Consider the following 25,954-nt stretch of genomic DNA (forward strand, 5'->3'; position numbering starts at 1 on the left):
TCTCACCTTTTCATCTATATCAGGAGTTGACAAACTACAGCCCACGCCTATTTCTGAATAGCTGGTGCGCTAAGAATGGTTTTTCCATTTTTAATGGGTGGTGAACAAGCAAAACAACAGAGGATGAGACTGTAGGGCCTGCACAGCTGAAAATATTTATCATCTGGCCCTTTGCAGAAAAAGTGTGCCGACCTCAGATCTTCATCCTTGGAGAGTGACTCAGGTTTATCCCCAGCATCTCTGTTTCCACTTTTTTCTCGGTACCATTGATGTCATTACTTCTCCACCGCTGCCTCCAGTGAAGATCTTAATTTTGCTCTTACAAGTTTAGGGGCTTTGCAATCTCTTGTATGGCTTCTTTTCAACTCCTCTAGCTGTCTTTACATCTCCACCTCTCCTCTTTTTATGGCTTTTATTCCAGCATCATGGAACATTGACTTGCCGGAATTCTGAAATGCGCTTCTGCCGTCTTCCTCTGCCTCGTTCCTCAGGACTTGCTCGTAGGGCTCCAGGATGTTCTGCTTCCCAGGGAGCCCTCTTTCTGCACGGCTGCGCATGCTAAGACCTGGCCAGACTCACTGTTTGGTAACAAAGTTTATCGACTGCCCTTCGTGGCCTCGCTGACTACCCATGTGACAGTCAAATACGTGCCTTGCATGGATTATTCTTGGCATGTTTAGGCTCACAGCTCCCACTAATCCAATTCTCAGCTTATGGCTGACTTTCCCTGAGAGCAGGAGTCAGCAAACTACTGTCTGTGGCCTGTATGGCTGGCTAGCTAAGAGTGATTTTTACATCTTTTAAAGGATTGTAAAACAACCAACCAAACAAAAAGCCCTGGAAAACAAACAAACAAGCAAGCAAACCCCCAAGACACTAAGAAGACTAGGCAGAACATTTAGAATAAGACAGAAATCCTCTGTAGTCCACGAAGGCTGAAATATTTCTTATATGGTCTTCTATCAAGAAAGCTGCATGTCCATCAACAGATGGATGGCTAAAGAAGATGTGGCACGCACACGCACACACACACACACACACACACACACACACAGGAATACTACTCAGCCATAAAAAAGAATGAAATTCTGCCATTTGCAGCAACATGGATGGACTTGGAGGGCATTATACTAAGTGAAATAGGTCAGACAGAGAAAGACAAATGCTGTATGATATCACTTATATGTGGAACATATACATATATATACAACAAACTAGTAAATGTAACAAAAAAGATGCAGGCTTGGGCTTCCCTGGTGGCGCAGTGGTTGAGAGTCCGCCTGCCAATGCAGGGGACACGGGTTCATGCCCCGGTCCGGGAAGATCCCACATGCCTGAGAGCCATGGCCACTGAGCCTGCGCGTCCGGAGCCTGTGCTCCGCAACGGGAGAGGCCACAACAGTGAGAGGCCCGCGTACCGCAAAAAAAAAAAAAAAAAAAAAAAAGATGCAGGCTCACAGATGTAGAGAACAAACTAGCGGTTATAGTGTGGCGGGGCAACATAGGGGTGGGGGAGTGGGAGGTACAAACTATTGGATGTAAGATAGGCTCAAGGATGTATTGTACAACACGGGGAATATAGCCAATATTTTGTAGTAACTGTAAATGGAGTGTAGCCTTTAAAAATTGTATTAAAATATTAAATAAATTAAAAAAAAAAAGAAAGTTGTGACCATTGCCTTAGAGCATGTCTCTTCTCTCACCTCATGCCTGGCTTTTTGAACTGACAGAGTCCATCCCAAACCTACAAACTGTGTCACCAGCATCCTTCCCATCTGAGCTACTGTATGTGGGGTTTATTCCCTGGGGCTTAATCTGAGAAGAAGCGAACAACCTACCCTAATTCTTGACGACTTGCTTTTTGTAAGATGCAGTCTCTATCTGGAGACAGAAAGTTGTGGATGCAGGTGTGGTTGTATTGTCGAGCAGAAGGCGGGGCTCTAGAAAGGGGACCTCACGGATTCGCACCTATGAGTTGGAGGGACGGCTGGCTTATTTTCAGGTTACTACGAACCCTGGGTATCTGTGTTAAGTGTCAACAATGGGGAATGAAACACGTCTTCCTATTTCTTACATTTTTTTTTTTAATAAAAAGGAATCAATTGCAAAAAAAATGTTGAAAAATCACTAAGGGAAGGTTTAAAGACAATAGGCTAACATGATGATCTATTAATATATTAAGCCCCAAAGCATACTTGTTAATGTTACCTGTAATCATGCACTACTTTCCTTGCATCCTCTAGTTGTTCGTTGGTTAACAGAATATTCCTGGGATCAGTTACAGTGAAGAAATGACTGGCTCGTCCAATGAAAGTGCTTTGATCCCATCGAGGTTCCTTGATGTTAATGTTTGGTGGAAGTTCTCCAGACATTGTCCTGGACTGTAGAGGGTCAAAAGGACAGGCCTAGTTAAGACTTACAAAGTCACTACACATTGAGAAACTTTGTAGTCACACTAATCTTCAAATAAAGAGTTATTTACATTACATTCCTATTTATGAAAATAATTTTGCTATAAATGGCAGAAAGGCTATTTAAATCCAAAGCTAAATTTGTAAATCTCAATTTATCTTAACCAAATTTCAATGATTTCCCACATAGTTCTTTTTATAAGGACATAGTATTTCATCATCCCTTACTTTGGAAATCTATTCTTCAGAAAAAATAAAAATATAAAAAGTTAAAAATAACATTAACAATAACAGTGTCTGAAGTCTGAAACGCTTTTTCTGGATGAAAGAACCAACGTCAAACTACTGCGGCATTCTGGTTTACTAAATTTGTTTTTCCTACAAGTAGAAGTGACTAATTATGCAAAAAGGCTTACATGCTAAAAATTCTAGAATTAAAACAAGATTCAGATTCATTCAGCCTTATTCAGCGTATAAACCACCAATCAAAAATGAAAAATTATTCTCCTCAATCTAACAGTCATAGTGGGAAAAACACATTTGGACAACCCCATAAATAGTAATAACATAGAGCATATTATTTTCCTCATAAAATACTTATTTTCTGGCTAAGAACCATTACTTCTTTCTAAAGTAACTAGTTTCTTTCGCTGAGTAATATACACTTATTTTTAGAGCTGCTTTGTATTGCTGTAATACGTGCTTATTGTAGTATTTTGAATAATATAAGCTTATTGTAGAAAATAAAGAAACAAAATCTGCTATAATTTAGCCATGCTGAAATAACCATTGTTGATGTTTTGATATATTTCCTTGCAGACATTTTCTATACATATTATCCTCTAACTAAAAAAATAAAGTTGATATCATACTCTATATTTTAATATCTTGACTGTTTCCTGCTGTACTTATTTCACGAGCACTCCCTATGGCACTAAATATTCATTTCAGGTATTTAGCAACACCTTCAACCTTTATGTTATTTTCAGTTTTTCACCATGAAAAATAATGCTGTATCCTTGTCTATTAATTTTTTTCCTCATAACTGGTGACTTCCTTCAACTAGATCTCTCTATGTGATATTAGCAGGTCAAAGGATCTTATCACTATAAAGGCTTCAAACCATTGCTTTCTCATACCTCTTTCCTCTTTCTATATTTCTAATATTGGTTCTTATAGTGGCTTTCTTTTCCAGGTATTTTTCACGAAGTTATTTTTCAGTGCTTCACTAGATCATAGGTCTGTTAAGATGTCAGGTGCAGACGCCTGCCATTTGAACTTTATCAGAATCTCAAATTAACACATTTCAAGGCCCACTGGATCAAAATCAAGCATGTTAGGCCCAGAGATGTGAGGAATCTAGTATATGTAAAACAGCTGGTCAGTTGAGAGTAAGAAAGTAAAAATCAGCCCCATTATTCATAAAGCAGGCTGGGATGACAAACACAGATAAAGGCAGCTGCAAAGCTAATAGGAAACCGTATTTCTCCCAAGGTCACACTGAAGCTAAAAGGTGTCCTAACAACCCCCTTCTTTGGGTGACCACTGCTTTCTTATCTCATTGAGAAACCCTGTTCTCCACCATCACAGACTGTCAGAAACTTTGCTGTTTGAAATCACACTAGGAAGAATGAATCATCCCACTTTAACACAGAAAAGGAGCCTGGATTTCCAGCCCAGATGCAGAGTTTCAGATTAGGGAGTTTCTGGACACAACATTCCACGTCTTTTTTCTTTTTTTAAAAAATTAATTTATTATTATTATTATGTTGGCTGTGTTGGGTTTTCGTTGCTGCACGCGGGCTTTCTCTAGTTGTGGCGAGCAGGGGCTTCTCTTCCTTGTGGTGCGTGGGCTTCTCATTGCGGTGGCTTCTCTTTGTTGCGAAGCATGGGTTCTACGTGCATGCGCTTCAGTAGTTGTGGAAGGCAGGCTCAGCAGTTGTGCCTTGCGGGCTCTAGAGCACAGGCTCAGTAGTTGTGGCGCACAGGCTTAGTTGCTCCACAGCATGTGGGATCTTCCCGGACCAGGGCTTGATTGAACTTGTGTCCCCTGCATTGGCAGGAGGATTCTTAACCAGTGCGCCACCAGGGAAGTCCCTTCCATGTCTTTCTTAACTCTGTAGTTTCCAAGGAAACTTTGTAGTTTCCAGGTCATGGGCTACTTCACAGTTCAGATCTTTACACCCAGCCCTGCTTTGAGCCAATCAAAATATTGCTTCATTAAACTTCCCTAAGTTCCACCATTCTCCAAGATGCTCTGAAAGACCTATCTTTTCCTTTGTTGGTGAGACACTCCCAGTTCCTCCAGTGTGTGGTCTCCCTCATTGAAATACACATGACTTTGTTTAACTAAGGTTTGTCCCTGCTGGTTTTCAGTCAGCTGGGCTATGATAAGAGAAGTGTCTAAATTTCAAACTAGGACACCTCTAAGCCATGAACGTCAAGTCCGGGGATGTAAGGATATAATTTTCACTTCAAAGAGCTGTGTCATTGTATGAAGAAATGTCTCAATTTTGAATAAGAATGTACCAAATGTATTATTTATAAAACATACAAAAAGTCAAACAAAAACTCTAATTCACACCCAGGAGAACAATTTTCAGACTTGTGTGCAGGGACCTAGGGCTCTGCTGAGGCATGCTAGTGACCTGCAGGGAGTGGAGGGGATTCAAGCAGGTGGGTTCTGAGCCCCTGAGTTTATAGTCAACTAGAGCAGGTCTGCTTTCATCTGCTCTCTACATCTGGGTTTTATGGCAATGATCATTTAAAGGGAGGGTTCTAATGCTTGAGGGTTGTGGGGGGGAAGAAAAAGCAAAAAAGAAAAAAGTTGAAAATCACTATAGGAGAGGAAAATCTGAAGATCTATGAGATGATTCATAAAGGTCCAGAAGGTTTCAAGCTTTTTTTTTTTTCCTCCAGTTTCCTAAGTCAGCCCTGGCATCCATTTGATTAGTGCCTCTTCAACTATGTCCGGTGAAGGACCTGCTTTGGTTGTTCTAATTTCCGGTCCCATCATGAACCAATACTTTTGTAAACTATATTAAAAATAAATTTTGAAAAAATGAAATAAAAAAGTGGGACACATATAAAAGCCCCCATTTTTATTATTAGGTTCAGCAGATATACTAGAACTCTATCATATTGTTATGAAAGTTCCTAAATGCTTACCCCCAATTTCTGTATCTTCCCCAATATGAGGACACTGGCCTCGTCCAAGGGTCATAATTTGAATTTACACTTAGGCGTATAGATCACAATTTGTTTCTATACTTAAACGTCACCAAATAAATGCTACATATAATCGTGTAACTAGAAAAGACAGATAATCTGGTCTAACTCACTTCTGTTTTTGAATGGACCACTAGAAGGTATAATGCTTACCCTCAAGTAGATCGCATACTAAATACAGAACAGATGAAATTCTGACCAGGACAAAACTTTTAGCTTTGTTTTTTCTTTAAGGTCTAGAAAGTGCTCCTACCTTTAGTGTTCACTGACTGGGCACCCACCACGTGACAGATTCTTGGGCTAAATCAGTGAACAAAAGACAAAAATTCCTGCCTTGGTGGAGCTGATGTTGGGTGCTGGCAATGGAAGGGTAGACAGACAATAAACAAGGTAAGCCAAGTATCCACTATATTAGTAGGTAATAAATGGTTTGGGGAAGAATCACAATGGGAAGCATCATGAGGACAGACTGCATTTTTAAACGGGGCAGTCGGGGTAGGCCTCATGGAGAAAATAACAATGGAGCAAGCTCAAAAAGAAGTGAGGAACTGAATCATGTGCGTATCCAGGGGAGCAGCATTCCGGGGAGAAGGAACAGACATTGCAAAGGCCCTGAAGCAGGTGTCTTCAAAGAACAGCAAGAAGGCATGCAACTGGGGTGGAGAGAGGAAGAGGGAGGGAGACAGGAGATGAGGGGTCAGAGAGGTATGGGGAGGGGTTTAGTTGGAATCACACTGTTTGGCACCTCGTGGCCACCGTGAGGCCTTTGCATTTTACCCTGAGGGAAATGGGAGTCATTGGTGGGCTCCAATCAGAGGACTTACAACTGAAAAGGATGTCTCTGGCTGCTGTGTGGAGAACGCAGTGGGGCTATAAGAGTGGATGCAGGAGGGGCAATTATAAAGCTCCCGCGGGTATCCAGGAGAGGGCTGATGGTGGCGCAGGTGGCAGCAAGGAGGGGCCAGAAGTGCTGACGTTCTGGATACTGTGCTGATGGAGCCAACAGGATTTCCTGAAATCTTGGATGTGGGGTGTGAGAGAAAGAAAAGGCATGACTCCTAAGATGTTTGACTGGAGGAGAAGCAGGTGTCAGGGATCAAACAGCAAGTTCAGGTTTGGATGGATGGAGTTTGTGACGCCTAGGGGACTTCCAAGTGGAGATGTCCAGGAGGCAGTTGCGTACGAGAGTCTAGAGTTCAGAGGAGAGATTTAGTCTGCAGATCTTCATCTGTGAGCAGAGACGGCTGAAACTCAGGCAATGGGAGAGCGACAGACAAGTGAACGTAAACAGAGAAGAGATCCAAGACCTCCAATGTTAAGAGGTCAGGAAAGACTAAGTTATAGCAAAGGAGGCTGAGAAAGAGTGACCAGCGGGTAGGAACTCAGCAGAGCGTGGTGTCCTGGAGGACAGGTGAAGTGAGTCTACCTGTAGTCCCATCGGCCAAAAGGAAGAACACCTTGGTAGTTGGTTACTCCCATCTTGGGCTAGTGAAGAGGGGGATACAACTCCTGAAGGGCCATCTAGGGAATGGGAACGCTACAAAGATGGTTACCTCGGCAAATTCTAAAAATTCTTAGCAATGGTGATGGCAAGTAGGGAGTGAATGCACAGCACATTAAATGCCCCCTCTTTGGGGCACTGTTTATTCCTGCAAGGTCACCGGCACAGACTGGTGGTTCCTAACCAACAGAACGCATTGAAATCACCTGGAGAGCTTCTGAAAAAGACAAATACTATCGCCGTTCTAGAGATTCAGACCTAGGAGGTCTTACATAAGGCTGGGCATGTGATTCTGCAGGCGCTCTGGGTCTGGACCTCCAGCTCTCTGGGCACCAGGCTGGGACTCTACATGAAGCTGGGAGCTGTTTCCTTCCCTGCATCTTTCTCTGTGCCGCCTATGACTTCCCCCAGGCCTGAGCAATCTGCAGTGCTTCCCAGTGGATATCTGATACTGATTTTTTTCTCATAAAATTGAGTACCAAGCAATATATCTTCCTTTTAAAGTATAATTCTCACTATTTCCCCTTCACACTTAATATATATAACAATAGCATGAACAAAAAATTAAAATGTAGCTTTCATAGAATTCTAGTTCTTAATAACCAGCCATCTCCAATTTGTTAAACATAGGGCAAGCTTCAGGTCAAGCTGTTGAGAACATGATCTGGTTTTACAACATGGTGCTTCATAAAATAAAGATGTTCTATTGCATAAGAGCTGGAGAGGATCTTAAAAATAATCCACCCCATGTTCTCATCATGTAGGAAACAGAGGCACAGAGGGGGACATAACTTGTCCAGGGTGTGCTCCTGGTGATGGTGGCAGAAGGAAGTGGGCGAGGATGCAAAGCCAGACTGACCTCCTGAGCACTGGTCGACCAGTTTACTCTTTCTACTCTATTACTCTCTTTTAGCTATTCCCCTCCCCCCCTCCCCCGCCAAAGTACAGCAATTAATGTCTGCACAGAATTGCTATCTTTGAAGCCCTCCTTTTCTCCTTTCAATAAAAACAGCTTTACTCACACCACGAAGCTTCGCTAACCCTCTGGTGCCTCCATAGTATATGTGAGAAGAATGCTGTGGAGGCCTCACAAAGTCTCTTTTTTGTTTTTAATTGAAGTACAGTTGATTTACAATGTTGCATTAGTTTCTGGTGTAAAGCAAAGTGATTCATATATATATATATATATATATATATATATACACCTATGTATGTAAGTATGTGTGTATGTGTGTGTGTGTGTGTGTGTGTATGTGTGTCTGTATTCTTTTCCAGATTCTTTTCCATTATAGGTTATTATAAGATACGGAATACAGTTCCCTGTACTATACGGTAGGACCTTGTTACTTATCTATTTTATATAGAGTAGTGTGTAGAAAGTCGCTTCTTAAAAAGGCAAAGAAAAAGGAGATAGATGGGGAAAGGAAACCCCACATTTTCGGAGTTTCTATTGCATACGAGGAACTGGGCTGGATGCTTCCTAAGAGTGCAAGCCCCTACTATGTGCCAGTGGCAGAAGAGTCTATGTCAGTTTTCGCAACGCTGTGCTTTCTGCATACTGTGCACATTTCACAGAAGAGGAAAGTAAGATTCTGAGACGTCACTCACAGCTACCCCCTTATCTCCCGGCAAGGGAGGAAGCAGGCTTATCATCAGACTACAGGCCAAGCCCACCAAAACCCCAACACTGAACGCTTATACTGATCCACTTCGTATAGACTTGGGGTGGGCAGAATCGTGCCCGCCCAAAGACGTCCACCTCCCAACCGCCACAGGATCTGGATCGATTACCTTACGCGGCAAAGGTGGCTGCTGGTATGATTAAGTTAAGGCTCTTGAGACTAGGAAACCACCTTGGATTATTTAGGGGGGCCTGTTAATCACAAGGGTCCTTATAAGAGAAAGAGCCAGGCAGGAGAGGCAGAATCAGAGAAGTAGATGTGACAAGGGACAAGCAGAGCTTGGAATGATGCCACGAGCCAAGGCAGGTGCACAGCTTCTGGAAGCTGGAAACAGCAGGGAAACAGATGCTCCCTTGGAGCCTCCAGAAGCAATACAGAACCATTCAGGCTTCTGGCTTCTGGCTTCTGACTTCAGAACAGTAAGCTAATACACAGTTGTTTTGTTTTAAGGTACATTTGTGGTAATATGCTAATAGGTAATAGCAATAGGCTACTAATTCAGCACTCTTTTCCCCTACTTAAGAGGATTTTATTTTGTAAATAAGTTCATTTAGAAAACAAACTTACGGTTACCAAAGGGGAAAGGAGGGGGGGCGAGGGAGGGATAAATTAGGAGTTTGGGAGTACCATATATACACTACTATATATAAAATAAACAACAAGGACCTACACCTATAGTTCCCTGTGTGTATAGCACAGGGAACTATACTTGGTATTTTGTGATAACCTATATGGGAAAAGAATCTGAAAAAGAACATATATATATATATATATATATATATATATATATATATATATATCTGAATCACTTTACTGTACACCTGAAACTAACACAACATTGTAAATCAACTATACTTCAATAAAAATAAATAAATAAAAAAATTTAAAAAGAATTTTAGTAGAACTCTATACTGGTGTAAGTAATACCAACTAGACTTGAGCGCCTGTCCTGCCCCCACCAATTTCAAAACCATAAGGCTAATCAGGAATACCATATGAACATTCTTACAAAGACAGCTGATCTCAAACCAGATAAAATTTTAATTATTGACTAGGACTCCCATGTTCCAATTAGACAAGCATTTTCACACACCAACCTTCAAGCCCAGGAACAGTTTTCACTTTTTTCCCACTCTATAACCAGTTTCTATAATTAGGGGTCCAGTTTTCAAAAAAAAGATTTCTTATTTTGCACTAAAAAAACAGCGCATCCAGGCGCTGCTGCCCTGGATCACTACTGGTCTCCCTCCAGTTGTGGACCTGGGAGCAGCTCTGCACATCCGGCCAAGACGCAGGGTGCCACGGCTGGGGCTCCTGACCCAGTAGCGGCCTCCGGGGCCAAGGCACCCCCATGGCCTTGGTTGCTATGCGGGGGTCCCTGGGGTACATCACCTTCCTACCTGCCTCATCGCCAGCGCTTGGTGGGCTGGTCACTTGGTCGGCCACCTGCAGCATCCAGGATGCCCACCAGCTGCCGGGGTCTGCGCTTTGGGATCATCCACCCCACAAACTCGGTACCGAGCAGTGGGCCAGGGGCTGGGGCCACCGCGGGCACCTTCGTGGGAAGGAAGCGAAGTCCCAGGGGTGGTAGGGGAAGAAATGGATTTGGTTTCCCCACTGTCTGGTTTATGCAGGAAGAGCACAGCCATCCCTGAACCTGTGGTTTCTGGACTTTCCTCTCTGTCTCCTCACCAAGGTTGACATTGGTCAAAGATCAGATACCTTTCCAGAGAGTTCTTAAGCACCACTGACCATGCAGTTCTGACAGTATTTCATGACAATGTACGGTGACAGTTTAGAACAAGTGCTTCTCAGCTAAGAATTTCTGCAAAGTAGACTGGGTAAGTCATTCTGCTGTACAGCCCTAGCAATGATACTGGGGACCACGCGGATGATTGCAAAGCCACAATGGCTCAAAAGAAAGTTTCAGAGAACAAGGTATATATATGTATATATACATACATATATGTATATATCGTCCAATTTCAGGGGTGGCAGAGATAAGGGAAAATGCCACACCTCCAAGGGACAGACTGCACGGGACACCAAACAATGTGTTCAAGGAAGTGCAAGTGTGTCAGCTTTACAACAAGCCATGCAAGTGAAAGATGCCATGGACAGACTGAGAAGAGATGAGTGGGAGGATCTTCTCTCTGCCACGTCTATCTGAGGCTTTGACAGTTATGCAGAAGGGTGGAAATATCTTCAGAAATTTAGAGAGGCTATAGAAGGAGAGACAGGAGAGACAGGAAAGGTGGAAATATCACAGCTACAGACTGATTAAGTGAAGAGCTTCCCAAGGAGAAATTTACTAACCAGTGACCAGCTGGTTGAATAGCTGCAGATGGTCAACTGTGGAATGTTATGGTTTACACATAATCGTATCAGTAGATTTCTGATGTTCAACAAACTCAGTTTCCATGACCTGAAGAAATGATGGAATAGGGGGTGTAGAGAAGCAAAGGAGGCTGGAAGATTCTGGAACAGAGGCGTTAACAGGAACTGACCTGTGAAAGGAGGTGTCTGTATATTTAAATAGTTATAATGTTGCTTTTTTTTTTTTTTTTTTTTGCGGTACGTGGGCTTCTCACTGTTCTGGCCTCTCCCGTTGCGGAGCACAGGCTCTGGACGCGCAGGCTCAGCGGCCGTGGCTCACGGGCCCAGCCGCTCCGCGGCATGTGGGATCCTCCCGGACCCGGGCACGAACCCGCGCCCCCTGCATCGGCAGGTGGACTCTCAACCACTGCGCCACCAGGGATGCCCTATAATGTTGCTTTTTGACACTTGACCAACTGAGGTGTTAATTCTGACTTAAGAATCTTTTTTTAAAATGAATGATTTCAAAGAAAAGTTTGGATTGTAAAGGTATGAAAATATTTTTTTGTATGAGAAAAAAAGTGGGATTCAAAAAAAATTTCTGTAGTGACTGACATCACTTATGCTAAGAAATAAAGTCAAGGCTTTGTTACCGAAAGACAAAATCAATAAACTAAGAATGACAGCTATCTGGGGCCATTAATACTTATAGAATTAGATTGCATTTAAATGAGTCATTCCTAAGGATATTATTTTACAGATTATATACGTTAATACATTAATTAACCCCTCAAAGGGGATAGAAATAATCTCTTAGAGGGGAAAAAAATTCCTGCTAAAATTCAATCTCTTGGCTAAGGGGTTTTGGGTAAATATAGTATCATGAAGCCTCATCAAAACTCATCAAAATGAATTTCTCCAAGTTTTCTTTATTCATTCATTCATAAACGAAATTAATATATGCATTCAGTATGCACTGAAGGCCTCTCCTATACCCAGCACTGGCTTGGCCCTGGATTTGGAAAGTCCCACCATGCGGTAAATAAACTGAAAGGCTAACACATTCTAATGAATACAGCCTAAATTTCCCCAAACGTACTTACAGACACCCTTCTCATATAGAGCTCATTATGGGTGGACATCACCCACCTCTGTCCATGCAGTCTTCAACTGAGTTATCAGATTACTAACCTGGGTAAACCTTATTGAAGACTGTGATATGAATGATTCTCATATCCAAATCTGTACACACTTTTCAAAAATTGTAGGGCGCGGTCAGCTAACTGCCACGCAGCAGGAAGCTGAAGTAAGCTGAGTCATCCTTCCTGTGGCCACTGCGCTTGCGCTAAGTATACTAATGAGGTTTTAAAGTAGCGACCTATCCGATGCTGGCTCACAAGTCGCACCATCGGCGAAAGCCAATCACAGAGCGACACATGTTCTTAATCCCTCTATAAGCAGACTGCTATAGGATTGCGGTGTCTTCCTTCCATCTTTTCTTTAACCAAGCTGTGCTCCAATAAAGTGTGATACGAGAAGAATCTTGCGTGTGGCGACTCGTCATTCTGCTGGTCGGAGGCGGCTCGCCGCAAAAAATATCTATTATTTCAGTGAAGTAAACCTGGTTTAACATCCACAATAACTCAGTCACAGAATTTATAAGTTTTTAAAGCCAAAATGAGTGCCATGACAAAGATTCTCTAGTCATAATATTGTATTACACATTATAGGCCTACTGGAAATGGTACTTAACTCCATCTTTTTTCAAGTCATTATTTAAGTTATATCACAACCTTCATCACCAATTCTGGGAGGGTAATACTGTCTCCCTTTTAGGTTAGATGTTACACAGTCAGTGCACAGCTATGCAAGGGCGAGGACCACCCCCTGACTCAGAGGCCCAGGACCACTTCCCACCACATACAAGCCTTCATGGCTGGTAAACAGTCTGCTCCAATTAGACAACGGTGATCAGTTTCATTGCCAAATAACTTTACTGAACCAGTTGGTTAGTGGAACTTGAATTTCTGGCTCCAAGCCGCACCTCCCTAACTGCCCTGTAACCTGGAATCCTCCGATGGAGGTGATGAGGGAAGGGGTGTGTAGTGGTTAGGGGCTTATGCTGGTGGAGGCAACAGACCTGAGTTCCAATGCCAGCTCCACCGACGACTCTGGGACCTTGTACACATTATCCCACTGCCCCAAGTTTCTGCATCTTTATCAGCAAAATTAGGATGCTGCTTAATAATAACACTAATGTTTAATAACCACATATCATAAGAGCCCTCCTTATATGACCCCATCTAACCCTCATAAGGGTTTGGTTACAAGGAAGCGGTGCTGCCAGGGTGTGACGTTTTATTACCTGGCTCCAGAATCCCTGCTCCTTGGGGAGGTAGTGCTGACCTGGAAAGCAGCTTCCTGGAAATCCTGATTCAGTAAAGCGGGGGTGGAGCCTAGGAAGGTGATCCTTAAGAAATACACCAGGGGTATCCTATGATCAGCTAAGTTTGGGAAACACTCTGTGGGAAAGGATATAAAACCTACAGATAAATAACCAAATGCCCTACCAGCTAAGGGAAGATTCTTACCCTCTTTCAGGGGCAATAGAAATATTTAGATGACTCCATGGCCACTCAGGCTGGTTGCTGGCTGGGTCCTGTCGAGGAAGGCTCCCTGCCCTGCAGCCTGGTCTGCTGAGTACCTACCCTGCCAACCCACGGAATTGAGAACTGGACTTGAACCACTGCAATCTGGATTAGAGTCCTGACTCTGTCTCTTCCTTTCTAAGCATGTCACTGGGGGAGTCATCTCCCCTCTCTGAACCTCAATTTTCTCGTCTGTAAGATGGAGATGAGAGTTGGCTGACACAGTTGGAAGAATTAGGAAACTGAAGTGTGCAAGAGGGCTTTATTGACCTTTATTAAGTGTAAAGGGCTAAACAAAGGTAGGGTCATTACTAACATCATTCTCCAAGCAAGGAATCTCCTGCCCTCATTGGCTCAAGTCCTGCACAGAAACACAGTGGCTGGTAGTATTGGTGGGGTTGGTGGTGGGGGGAGGGTGGGGAATGCAAGGGCACTTGGCTTCCTGAAGATGATGCCTAAGAAAAATGATTTTCCCTGAGATAAGCTTTATTTCAAACTTTTAGCTACATGCCAAGAAAATGCTTAACTACTGGAAAAAAAAAAAAAAAAGAATTTCCCAAAACTTCACAGAAAACAAACTAGCAGGGAATGTGCTTTCTCAGGGACTTGGTAAGAAAGACCTTTAACCCTGGCTAAAGATTAACAACGATAATTAAATTATTAAACTGGAAACTTATTGTTAGTTATGTTTTAACTAACATAATGCAGTTGTTTACTGCATTTGAAAGAGCTGAAAAAGAGTCTGGTTGCTCTTGGTTTATGTAGTTAGGGCCAGAGAGGTGTGATGTACCCTATCAAAGTCACTATAGGGGGACATGGCTGAGCACCCATTGTGGGCCAGACACAGGGTGTTCCACGCGTTACTAGACTGCTAAATTCTCACTTCAGCTAAGAAATTTCCCCCTACTTTGCAGAGTTACTCAGAGAAATCAAGGGCCACGCCCAAGAAGGCAGTTCGGCCTGACTTTATACCCCACTTCTGACCCTTGCGGGGCCAGAAGTGGTGTGTCTGGCAAGGGCAGTCACGTTCATTGAAGGCACACATTTCCTCATTTGGCTTTGCGATGGTCGTCCACACACAGCATTTCTTTCTTACGGGCATGGCCACACAAGAGATCAAATTATAGATCAGAGGGGCTTCCCTGGTGGCGCAGTGGTTGAGAGTCCGCCTGCCGATGCAGGGGACACGGGTTCGTGCCCCGGTCCGGGAAGATCCCACATGCTGCGGAGCGGCTGGGCCCGTGAGCCATGGCCGCTGAGCCTGCGTGTCCGGAGCCTGTGCTCCGCAATGGGAGAGGCCACAACAGTGAGAGGCCCGCGTACCACAAAAAAAAAAAAAAAAAAAAAAAAATTATAGATCAGAAAGTTGAATCCTGTACTAAGAAGCAGATTCTTTCATAGGGCATTTCCACTCAGCAATGGCTTTCTGTTGCATACCCTCCTCTATTCCAGGGACAGGTCTGCATGGAGACATGGGGCCTGTGTAGTAGAATCAGGAACCCATGGGGAATGACTGCCTTCTGTCTGTCTCCCTGCCACCATACTCCCTGCCTCCACTCCCCATCCACATGGCAGATCCCATTCTTCTACGAACTTTAAAACACCCAGGTAACAATACAATCATTGTTCATATTCTGGTGAACCTCAAGATCAACTTTGGGTTTCTTAATCAATTTCTTATGATGAGTGAAGTTCTTATCCATTTTTTAAAAAAAATTCTATTAGTTTTTACTTGAGATGGTGGTATCAGCCTGTAAAAATAATAAAGTACTCCCGAACTGTAGTATTTTGGACATATTCAGTTGAACATTTTCCCACCTACTTTAAAGAATCAAGTAACAGATTATATATACTGTGTATGAAAATATTTCACAAAGTAATAGCAGTTAACTAAAAACTTAATAACTTTGAACTTTGTATAATTAAGTATAGGTTTGATATGTATTCTGACAATAATTTTTCACTGTCTAGGTAAGAGTCAGCCTTTTAAAAAAATGACTTAGTGCTGATTTCTTACCTTTAACCTCAAACAAAAGGTTGGTTCTATTCACAGTTATACTCCAACCGAATGCATCTAACCACGGCTTGCTTAGTAGGATGTAGATGCCATATTTCATTCTAATGCATCAGAGAGCAAAGAAGTTTTATGATGGATCTGCTCTAAGGGTCACTGCTGCTCTGGTTGTCTTCTCAGCTTCCTCTGCAGGAAGTGAGGAGGGGGAAGGGGTCCCCTCCCTCTGACAACATCTTTCTATACTCATCCACATGGGATTTCATAAAACTTTTACAGAATATTAAAAGCATTCTAAATATTTTCCTGATCCTGAATTACATCTACCCCTTGCTATACAGCTTCTTCTCTGACAACTGCAAGCACAGATACCCCTTTCCTGAAAGCCCATGGGACTTAAATGCTTGCCTGCTCAAGCAAAGCCTTGAATACATACCTAAAGCTATCATATGTTAGAGCTGGATAGAAACCGATATATCCTCCTCTCCAAACACCATCATTTTTTGCAAACTAGACAACTGCAGTCCTGAGGCGAGAAGGGAGCTGCTTGAGGTCCCAGAACCTCCTGGTGGAGCCTCCACTCATCCTCCCAGATTTCCCTCTCAGCTTACAGCTCTTACATGGCAAGTTCAGCACCACAAGAGCTGCAAAGTCTCCTTATTTACCTGTATACCCGCCTTGCACCTATTACAGTGCCTGGAACATGGAAGCAGCTCAGCAAACTGCGGATGGGCAAAGGAAGAGAAAAGCTGGAGACACGCAAGTAAAAATCTAGAAGATGAGGCAGAAGAGAGATTATGACTGAGAAAAGTAAAAACAAAATGCCACGGGGCTTCAGAAGGCAGTTGCCCATGGAGTGGTTAAGTGCCCGAGCTCTAAAGTCACTCATACTGAGCTTTCTCATTCAGGCACTCAACAAATATTCAGTGAGGGTCTCCCTGGTGCAGGGAACAGACAGATGAGCAAGACAAACAGAGGCCCTGATCACAAGCAGAGAATCAAACAAGCAAGTAAACAGTTAATTTCAACTGGTGACAAATTCTCTTAAGGAAAAAATCACAGGGGTAATCTAACAGAGGATGTGTGCATGAAGGGGCAATTTCAAACAACACAGCCAAGGGAGAGCATCTCTGAGGAAGTAACATGTAAGCTGAGACTACAGATGACCAACTGTGTGGCTTTAGGCAGGTTACACAACCTCTCTGAGCCCCAGTTTCCTTCCCCATCTGGATTAGGAAGGCAAGGCCAAGTACCTCATGGGGCTGGAGGAATGTAAAAGTAGATGGACCTGAATCACCTGCAAACTCTTAGTAGGCATTGTGTCTATTGTCATTCTGAGAAGGTTAGAGGCTCGTGACAAGTGGGAAAGCTCAGGCGGTCAGCACGGAAATGCAAGCTCCGGGCAGGATCACTCCTGTTCCCATTACCTGCTTTTCTCTTCCTTACTAGATTGCGAGTTCTAGGGCAGGGGCCAGGTGGTCTCTGATCTCCGAGCCCCCCCTCTGCGCCAGGAGGAGAAGCCAGGAGCTAGGAGCTTGAGGGACGTGGGGGTCGGTGCCACCGAACCAACGAGCAATCGCTCGCGCCAGTCCCCGCCGTGGCCTGTCCCCGCGGCAGCCATCTTGGGTGTCCTCCCCGCGGCGAGTTTCGTCACGCGGCCGCGGGGACAGCGTGGCAGGGCGCGTGCGGGCGCGGATGGGTGAGCCCCCTCCCATGCCGGGAGACCCACTCCACCGCGGGGGCTCAGGGGGAGCTCGGAGGAGGTCAGGCTGCTAGAGATGGGGAGCTCAGGCATTGGGATGGCAGGGGTCTCCAAGGTGTAGGGACCCCCTGGCACGGGGAGTCCCGGGCATGGCGAGGGGGCTTCTGACCTCCCAGCCCCGGTGTCTCCTGGCAGCCGGCCCGCGGGAGCGCGCCCCCGCTCCAGCCCGCGCCCCTCCGCCAGGCTCCCTGCGCGTTTCCAACCCACAGCACCCGGGTCCGCGGCCCACGACTCACCGCTCCCCCCCGGCCACAGCCCGCGCCGCTCTGGGGACCCGCTCAGCGCCGCCTCCGCCGCCACCGGAAGCGCTTCTCCCGCCACGGCGGCCCTGCGCGCCGCCGCCGTCCGGAGCGCGCCCTCAGAGCGCGTCCCCGTGCGGAGCCCAGAGGCCCGGCTGGGCTGGGCGGCGGCCGCGCGCGGGAGGCCCCGGACGCGCCCTCGCAGTCGCTGCGCTCTGGAAGCAGCCTCCGCCTGGTCCAGGCGCGATCCTCTGTGCCCGCGCTTTTGCTTCTGGCTCCATCATGAACTCCGAAGTTCACCCTCACCGCGGTGCGGGCTCCGTGCCATGTTTCCCATGTTGGTTTCCCCGAGACCGACCCCTTACTTGATCATTTCTCAGTTCCCAGGGTCTTACATAGTCAGCATCCTCTCATTCATTCATTCAAACCATTGTTTCCCAAAGTGTGGAATTTGGCACCACTGGGGGCTACAAGGCGATTTTAGGTGGTACAAGGGCCATGACCTGATTTATGTCTAAACAAGAACCATCATCCTGGCTGCTGTGTGAATAGGCTGTAGAGGAGATGACGTGGAGGCAGAGGAGCCAGTAGGGAGGCTACCCGGGGCTAACCAGGGGAGAAATGACGGTGGCTTGCACCAGCTTGGTAACAGGAGAGGCGGTGAGAATTATTGGATTCCGGGTATATCTTGGAGACAGGTGAAATTTAATAAGTAGTGAAATTAAATCATGTTCATGGATAGGAAGATTCGATTTTTAAAGTCGTAAATTCTCCCCAAATTAACCTAAAAATATAATGCAATACCAAACAAAATTCTGTCAACTCTAGTGGGTATAAGAGTTTGGTGTATAACTTGACAGGGTGACTGTAAAATGTATATGAAAAATAAAGAGCCAGAAATAGCCAAAACTATTTTGAAGAAAAAGAGCAGGGTGGAGTGACTCATCCTATGAACACAGAGAGGTTGTGTGTTTGTGCAGGGATCAACAAATAGTGCAGGCAAATAAGAGGTACCAGACACACACCCTGCACATACAGAAACCTTCTATTAGCTGCATCCTAAGTGAACGGGAAGGTTAGATATTCATTAAATGACGCTGGGGCAATTGAACCCCTACCTTAAACCATATATAAAACTGAACTTCAGGCACATTAAAGACCCAAATATGAAAAACAAAACTCCCAACTTTTTAGCAGACAATATAGGAGGGTATCTTTATGACTGGGGATAAGGATGCATTCTTAAATAAACACAAAATGGATGGAATATAAAGGAAAGATTGAAAAGTTAAACCTCATTAAAACTAAAAAAGTCATGCTCACCAATGATAGCATAATAAAAGGGAAAGAGTTCACAGACTGGCAGGAAATATTTTCAATACATGATCTGGCAAAGAATACATATGGAGAAAATATTAAAAAGTTTTCAAATTAATAAGAAAAAAGAGAAACAATCCAATAGATAAACAAATAAAAAACAAGAAGCATGCAATTCACGGAGACAGAAAAACAAATGAGCCTGATACCTAAAAAAAAAATCAACCTGGCTAGGGATTTGGGCACTCAGCGTAGGTTTCACAGATAGTTTTTTTTTTTTTTTTTTTTTTTTTTGCGGTAAGTGGGCCTCTCACTGTTGTGGCCTCTCCCGTTGCGGAGCACAGGCTCCGGAACCGCAGGCTCAGCGGCCACGGCTCACGGGCCCAGCCGCTCCGTGGCATGTGGGATCTTCCCGGACCGGGGCACAAACCCGTGTCCCCTGCATCGGCAGGCGGACTCTCAATCACTGCGCCACAAGGGAAGCCCTACAGATAGTTTTTTGGTGGGACTCCTCATTCTCAGAATTCCTAGGAACGTTTAACCGGTTTCTGTTCTTTACTACACTCTGTGCCAAGTGTTGGGCTCAAAAAGATTTAAAAAAATTCCTCCCTCAAAGAGCTTAGTGTCAAGGAGATATATATATATGTAAACAAGTAGTTACAATAGATGATTACAACTCAGTATAAACACTGCAACAACATACTTTGGGTGATGTAAGTGCGTGAGCACAGGAGGGATGCCCCACTCTGCCCGCAGAATGGTGATGTGAGAGAGGTCTGGTAGATACAAAGTGTATCCGTTATCTGTTGCCACGGTGATGCTATAGCAGAACCACAAAAAACCTCAGTATACAAAAAAAAAAAAAAAGGTTATTTTTATTTCTGCATCTATGGGTTGGCTGGCGGTTCTGCTGATCAGAGCTGGGCTCTGCAAGGCCTCCTCAGTTGGTGGCTTTGTGGGTCTTGGCAGGGTTTTCTCACTGTCTGAGTCTCTAGCTAGGACATGTGGACCGACTTGGCTCTGTTCCAGGTCTCATTTTTCCAGCAAAGTTACGGAGAGAGAATCCTCAAGGCTGCCTTCACTTCTGCTTTAGCCTATTGGTCAAACCAAGTCACAAGACCAGCCCAGATTCTTTATCTCTTGATGGGATGAGCTGCAAAGTGACATTATAAATAGATGTGATATATAGACAAGTGGAGACTTGGGGGCTTTCTTTTTCAAAAATTCTTTCTTGTGTGTATCTTGCCTTCCCAGCTTCCCAGTTTCTTTTGGGGATCTCCTCTCTCTCACTTCATTTGATCCTGGTCAGATTGTCAGTCATGGGACTTTTATCTTCTCACACCTGCCACTGCCATGGATATGTGACCCAAGCTCGGCCAAACAGAATCCCGCTCTGAATTTATATGTAGACACCGGGAAAAAGAGAAGTCATCCCCCTCCTCTGACCCTATAGGGGTTGCTAAGCTGGGAGAATGTGGATCAGGGGCTGCCAGGGCTGCTCTTTTTGCCTGTTTGCAGAATTGAAAGTAAGCTGAAAGAAGGCAAGAGAGAGAGTTCAGATGACATAACTGCAGGCCCTGGGCTCAGCCAATCCTGAAGCTAGGTCTACCTCCTAGGCTTCCAGTTATAAGAGCCAATAAATCCACCCACATACAGTTTTTGTTTTTGTTTTTGTTTTTTTAAATCATAAGCTCTGTTGAGTTGGGGTCTGTCTCTAACTGACTGGGGCTTCATTTTTAAATCATAAGCTCTTTTGAGTTGGAGTTCTTTCTCTAACTGACTGGGGGCTTCACAGAAGTGGTGACATTTGAGCTGAATGAAATCAAATTTGAAAAATCAAGGAAAAGAAGGAAGATGAAGGAAGAAGAAATGAGCTAAGGTTTAAAGAATAAAAAGCAGGTGTCCACATGTGTTCCTACCATTGTTTTAAATAAACGTCTTTCAGAAAGAGCTTCCAAGGAAGCTAAAGTAGTATTTTTCACCTTTGTTGATAAGGAAACTGAGGGCTTGGGAATTCTTGCTAGTCTAGCATTGACAAAGGTTGCAAAACCCTGGCATTTTAATATGGACTTTGAACTGTTCAGGGCATGGCAAAAACGAAACAACGCTTAAGTCAGCAAAGATAGGGGGACATTTCTGAGCATAGCAAAAGTTCCGTGAGCTGAGCAAAGATCTTGCAGAATATATCACAAGGTGAGAGTTTCCTCATGGTAGAACAGGGAATTCAGTGAGACTTAATATGTTTCTTTTAAATTAATATTTAAATGAAAACCTTAAGTTACAGATTCAATTAGCAAATTTATTTGTGATGATAAAGGAAATGCATAATCATGAATTTGAGAGGTGTGGAAAACTTCATGTACACACTCCATGCTGTTCCTCAGCTCTCTCCCTGGGAGATTTTTAGTATGTCTCCTTCTAGGATTTTCTTTTCTTTTCTGACCTAATCAAACTTCTGTTCTTCCTGAGCCTTATAGGAGAAGGAACATAGGGGAATAACAGTCATTGAGTGCCCACTGTGAGTTGGGCACATAGTAGACACTTTCACAAACATCTTTTCTAGTCCTCAGAGAAACACTGAGAGGTTAACTACTTGTATTAGTCAGGGTTCACTGAGAGAACAGAACCAATAGGATACATCTCTATCTCTATAGCTATCTATCTATCTATCTGTCTATTTTTGCTGAGGAATTTTTTCACATGACTGTGGGAGCTGGCAAGCCTGAGATTTATAGGACAGACCAGCAGGCTGAAAACTCCTATTGATGCTGTAGTGTTGAAAGGCTGAACTTCTCTGGGCAAATCAATTTTTGCTCTTAAGGCCTTCAACTGCTTAGGTGAGGCCCACCCACATTATGGAGGACAATGTTCTTTATACAAAGTCAACTGATGACAGATGTTAACCACATCTACAAAATGCCTTCACAGCAGCACCTAGATTAGTGCTTAATTGAATAACTGGGTTTCTAGACTAGCCTAGCTAACACATAAAACTAACCATCATATTACCCTTCCCCTGATTTTATATCTCCATTCACTCTTGCCTCTAATAATTCATCCCCTGATCTTTTGAAAATGTGAATCAGATCAATTCTTGATCTGGCGCGGTCACGTGCCAGCGCCACATCAAAACTTTTCTGTAGCTGTCTAGCACTAATTTCTAATTAGCTTTGTCTGTTCTGGAACTTGAGCTAAATGGCATCATATAGTATGTGCTTTTTTGCATGTGTGTCTGGTTTCTTTCACTCAGCATGTTTCTGAGATGTATCCATGTTGTTGGATGTAGCTGTAGTTTGTTTTTTCCTAATGTGTAGAATTCCACTTCATATGAATAGACCACAATTTTTGTGTCCATTTCCCAACTGATGGACATTTACAATGTTTCCAGTTTTTGGTTATTATGAATAAAGCAGCTGTGATATAAACAGTCATGTATAATCTTTTTATGGATAAAAGAGCAGTTCTTTTTTTGCATTTAGTTCACATGTTTGGGGCATGTGTTTTCACCTAATTTCTGCCTCCAGAGTGATGTTACCAAGATCTGAAGCTCACGTCACTCCCCATGTGAAAGTTGGTTCTTGCCTCCTGATAAAGTCCAGCCTCCCTGGTATGGTATTCACGGCTTTTTGATACTGACCTTAACTTCCAATCCATTACATCTTTTGCCTTACACCCTGATACAGGCACATTGACCAACTCACTGTTTCTAGAATGTACCAGGTTGTTTTCTTCCTCTTGGCCTTTGTACAGCTTTTGTCTGGAATGCCTTTCCCCAGAGAGTCTTGATTCCTGGACAAACTGTTACACATCCCTCAAAACCCAGATGAAAGACACCTCCTCTAGGGAGCTGTCCTTCAGTTTGTCAGGCACTCTATTGTACTCTCCACTGGGTACACACTTTGGTATAAATGTTTGGTATTAATGTTGTAGGAGGACTTATTTCATCCCATAAATTTCTATGATCATGGTCTGTCTCCTCTTCTTGTCTGTGAGCTCTGGAAGGCAAAGAAGGATGCTCAGAGCTGTGAAGTAATGTACCTAAATGCCACGCAGCTTCTATGACTGAAGGTTTGCCTGATTCCAGGTTAAATGCTCTTAACACCACAGTGCATGGTGGAGTACATGCTCATCGCCATGTGCAAGGTTAAAGGAGACCAGGGGTTGAAGCTCAAAGGGCCTGAGGGTCTTGGTCTTGGTCTTGGTGATGAGAACAGAAGAGAGCATGGAGCTGGGCCGAGTGATCGGGGCACATCTGCCGGAGAGTGCAGAGTCCTCCCAGCCCAGCACATTGTTGCCATGGTAGTATGAGCTCCGAGGGGCCACATCTACTGATTTGTTTCAAGAAAAACCAGAAATCCACAAAATATGTGGAGTTTCCTAATTTTTGAATGTTGCTAAGTTATTTTAAGTACAAGGTAAGACAATCCAAAAACATCTGTGGGCTGGATTCAGGCCATTTTTCACTCCTTTGCTTCTTGTACTTCAAACATCGTCATGCCACATCTGCATTCTGATCATTCTTACTTTGGAAAGTTAAAAATAGGAATGTTAAGTGACTGCTTGTAGCCCAAACAGAGATGCACCTGAAAACCAAGGCAAATGTCTTGTTTTCTCTGATGTCCCATTTGTTTGTTGGTTTACTCACCACGTTCTCTGATGCTGCATCAGGTTAAGGCCCATGAGGGTACAGCAGCCACCGAGGTGAGTTAGACACTGTCCACCTGCTGGTAAGACACTCAGGGCCCAACACAGGCAGGGCCAGGTGGTCTCAGCAGCAGACATGGAGCCTGGAGGAAGGCCCAACTGGCCTTTTCTGTGTACATGTTGGGGAAGGGTTCCTGACAGAGGTAGTAGGTGAACCAGGGCTTAAGGGACAAGTAGGAGAAAGCAAGGTAAAGGGGCAGGAAAGGACATTCTTTGCAGGGGGAGCAGTATGTGCAATAACATAGAGGCCAACTGGTTGGGCATGAGTGGGAGAGCTGTGGCCCATGTGGGGAATGATGGGCGTGGGGTGGGCTTGCCTGTAGATCCCAAGGGGTGGGGATAGGTGGAGATGAGGGACCCAGACAGGAGAGGGGTGCATAGCTAGAGGGCATGTAGGAATCCTCCCGGGGAGGGGTGAGGTCAAAGCTGGAAAGAGTATCCTCATGGGTTCCTTCATTGGAGAGATTAGGGAGAGAATGGGGCCAGGGCCAGGGCCCAAGAAGGGAAAACTAAGGGACCAGCAAAGCAAAATGGACAAATGAGCAGCTTAGGGCATTTATGGAGGCAGAGTGCCGGCAGAGCGGGATTTCATGCTGTTTGCCTAAGTCCTACCAGGGTCCTTTTAAAAGGCTGCAGCTTGGAATCACCTGGGGATCTTTAAAATCTTCCCAATTTTATCCAATTTCCTGGGCCACAACCCAGATGAATTACATCAGGATCTTAACAGGCAGGACCTGGAATCTGGAGGTTTGTTTTTTTTTTTTTTTTGCGGTACGCAGGCCTCTCACTGTTGTGGCCTCTCCCGTTGCGGAGCACAGGCTCCGGACGCGCAGGCTCAGCGGCCATGGCTCACGGGCCCAGCCACTCCGTGGCATGTGGGATCTTCCCGGACTGGGGCACGAACCCGTGTCCCCTGCATCGGCAGGCGGACTCTCAACCACTGCGCCACCAGGGAAGCCCTGGAATCTGGATTTTTAATGCTTCAGTGTGAAGCCAGGGATGGAGGGTCACAGCAGTAAAGGGATGGACCAAACAGCAAACCCACAGAATCATCCTTCAGTTGATTCAAAGGGGCCCCTCCTGTTCTTGAGGTGAGGGTAGTTGGCTACAGGGATATTTGTGGGTAATTGCAGAGTTGACCTGCCATCCCCCCAAGATGGGGGCTGGCCTGTGGGCAGCAGGCAGACAGGCCTTAGGCTTCTGTACCTCAAATATGCAGACAATAATCCTGAACGCATTCTTGTTTGGGAGTGAAAACTCAGTGTGTCACACACAAAGCATCTGAAAAACACATCATGAATTGGCTCTGTTTTAAAATAAAGCAACGCTGAATATCACTTGGAAGTCAATTATGTCTTAAACAGGTTCTGGAGGCTAAACACGATGTTGATTATTCTGAGAAAGCTGAGTCACTCCATTATGCGTTTTAAGAAACTGGTTCATTAGTCAAATTAATCTTAACATAATAGGAGAGAAATAAGGGAGAAATAATACTTCACATTTCTTTTTGCTCAGGTTAAGGACTTGCCGTTCCTTTTCCGTAATTTTTCTGAAAAGAATATGACATCCTGCTCGTCCTTTAGGTCCGATCCATTCCTCCATCCAACGTACATCTACTGAGCATCTATTCTGTGCTGGCACTGGACAGGCACCAGTGAATGAGGATGAGTCCCTCGCTTGGGGGAGCTTACACTCCCATGGGAGACAGACAATAATCCAATACATACAGGATTTCAGGGAGTGAAAAGTGGAATGAAGAAAGCTGGATAAGAGGATAGAGCAAGGTAAGGATGGAGAGGGGGCTGATTTTAGAGGGGATGTTCAGGGAAGGTGTCTTTGTGGAGGTGACATTGGAACAGAGACCCTGATGAAGGAGGGAAGGAGCCAGTCCAGATCAGGGAAGAGTGTTCCAGGCAGAGGGAAAGGCCAGTGAAATAGCCTCAGGACTGTCCTAAAAGCAGAGGCTACAAAGAAACCTTTGAGTTGATACGTGAATTTCTGATAATGTTGATCAGTCTGAGACTCAGGGCCCCAGCTGGCACCTATAATACCTTGGTAGAAGTTACAAAAGGTCACTCTCTCTGGCAGACAAATTACTAAAAGGCTCTCCTACCTGTGATTAAAGCAGCTCCAGG

General features: G+C 44.4%; 1 protein-coding gene across 6 annotated transcripts in view; it reads right to left on the bottom strand.

Moving 5' to 3' along the window:
* The window catches only part of SFXN1 (sideroflexin 1), a 48,533-nt gene extending 30,614 nt beyond the window's left edge, over positions 1-17,919 (bottom strand). For 4 of the 6 annotated variants that reach the window (XR_003428247.1, XR_003428248.1, XM_027084260.1 and 1 more), the window contains exons 1-2: positions 17,796-17,919; positions 2,209-2,381 (exon numbers count right to left, since the gene is read on the bottom strand). Coding sequence is in view for 4 of the 6 variants with exons in the window: in XM_027084260.1 (XP_026940061.1) it covers positions 2,209-2,372 (164 nt within the window). In the remaining 2 variants the exon portion in view is untranslated. Of the gene's footprint in view, positions 1-2,208; positions 2,382-5,892; positions 6,006-16,462; positions 16,610-17,795 lie in introns of those variants that run through there. The other 2 variants (XM_027084262.1, XM_027084261.1) reach the window with 2 other exon arrangements.
* Between the last annotated feature and the right edge of the window lie 8,035 nt (positions 17,920-25,954).

The sequence above is a fragment of the Aethalodelphis obliquidens genome, unplaced genomic scaffold, assembly GCF_003676395.1.
Source record: "Aethalodelphis obliquidens isolate GAN/ISIS:26980383/991018 unplaced genomic scaffold, ASM367639v1 scaffold52, whole genome shotgun sequence".
NCBI classification, from domain to species: domain Eukaryota; kingdom Metazoa; phylum Chordata; class Mammalia; order Artiodactyla; family Delphinidae; genus Aethalodelphis; species Aethalodelphis obliquidens.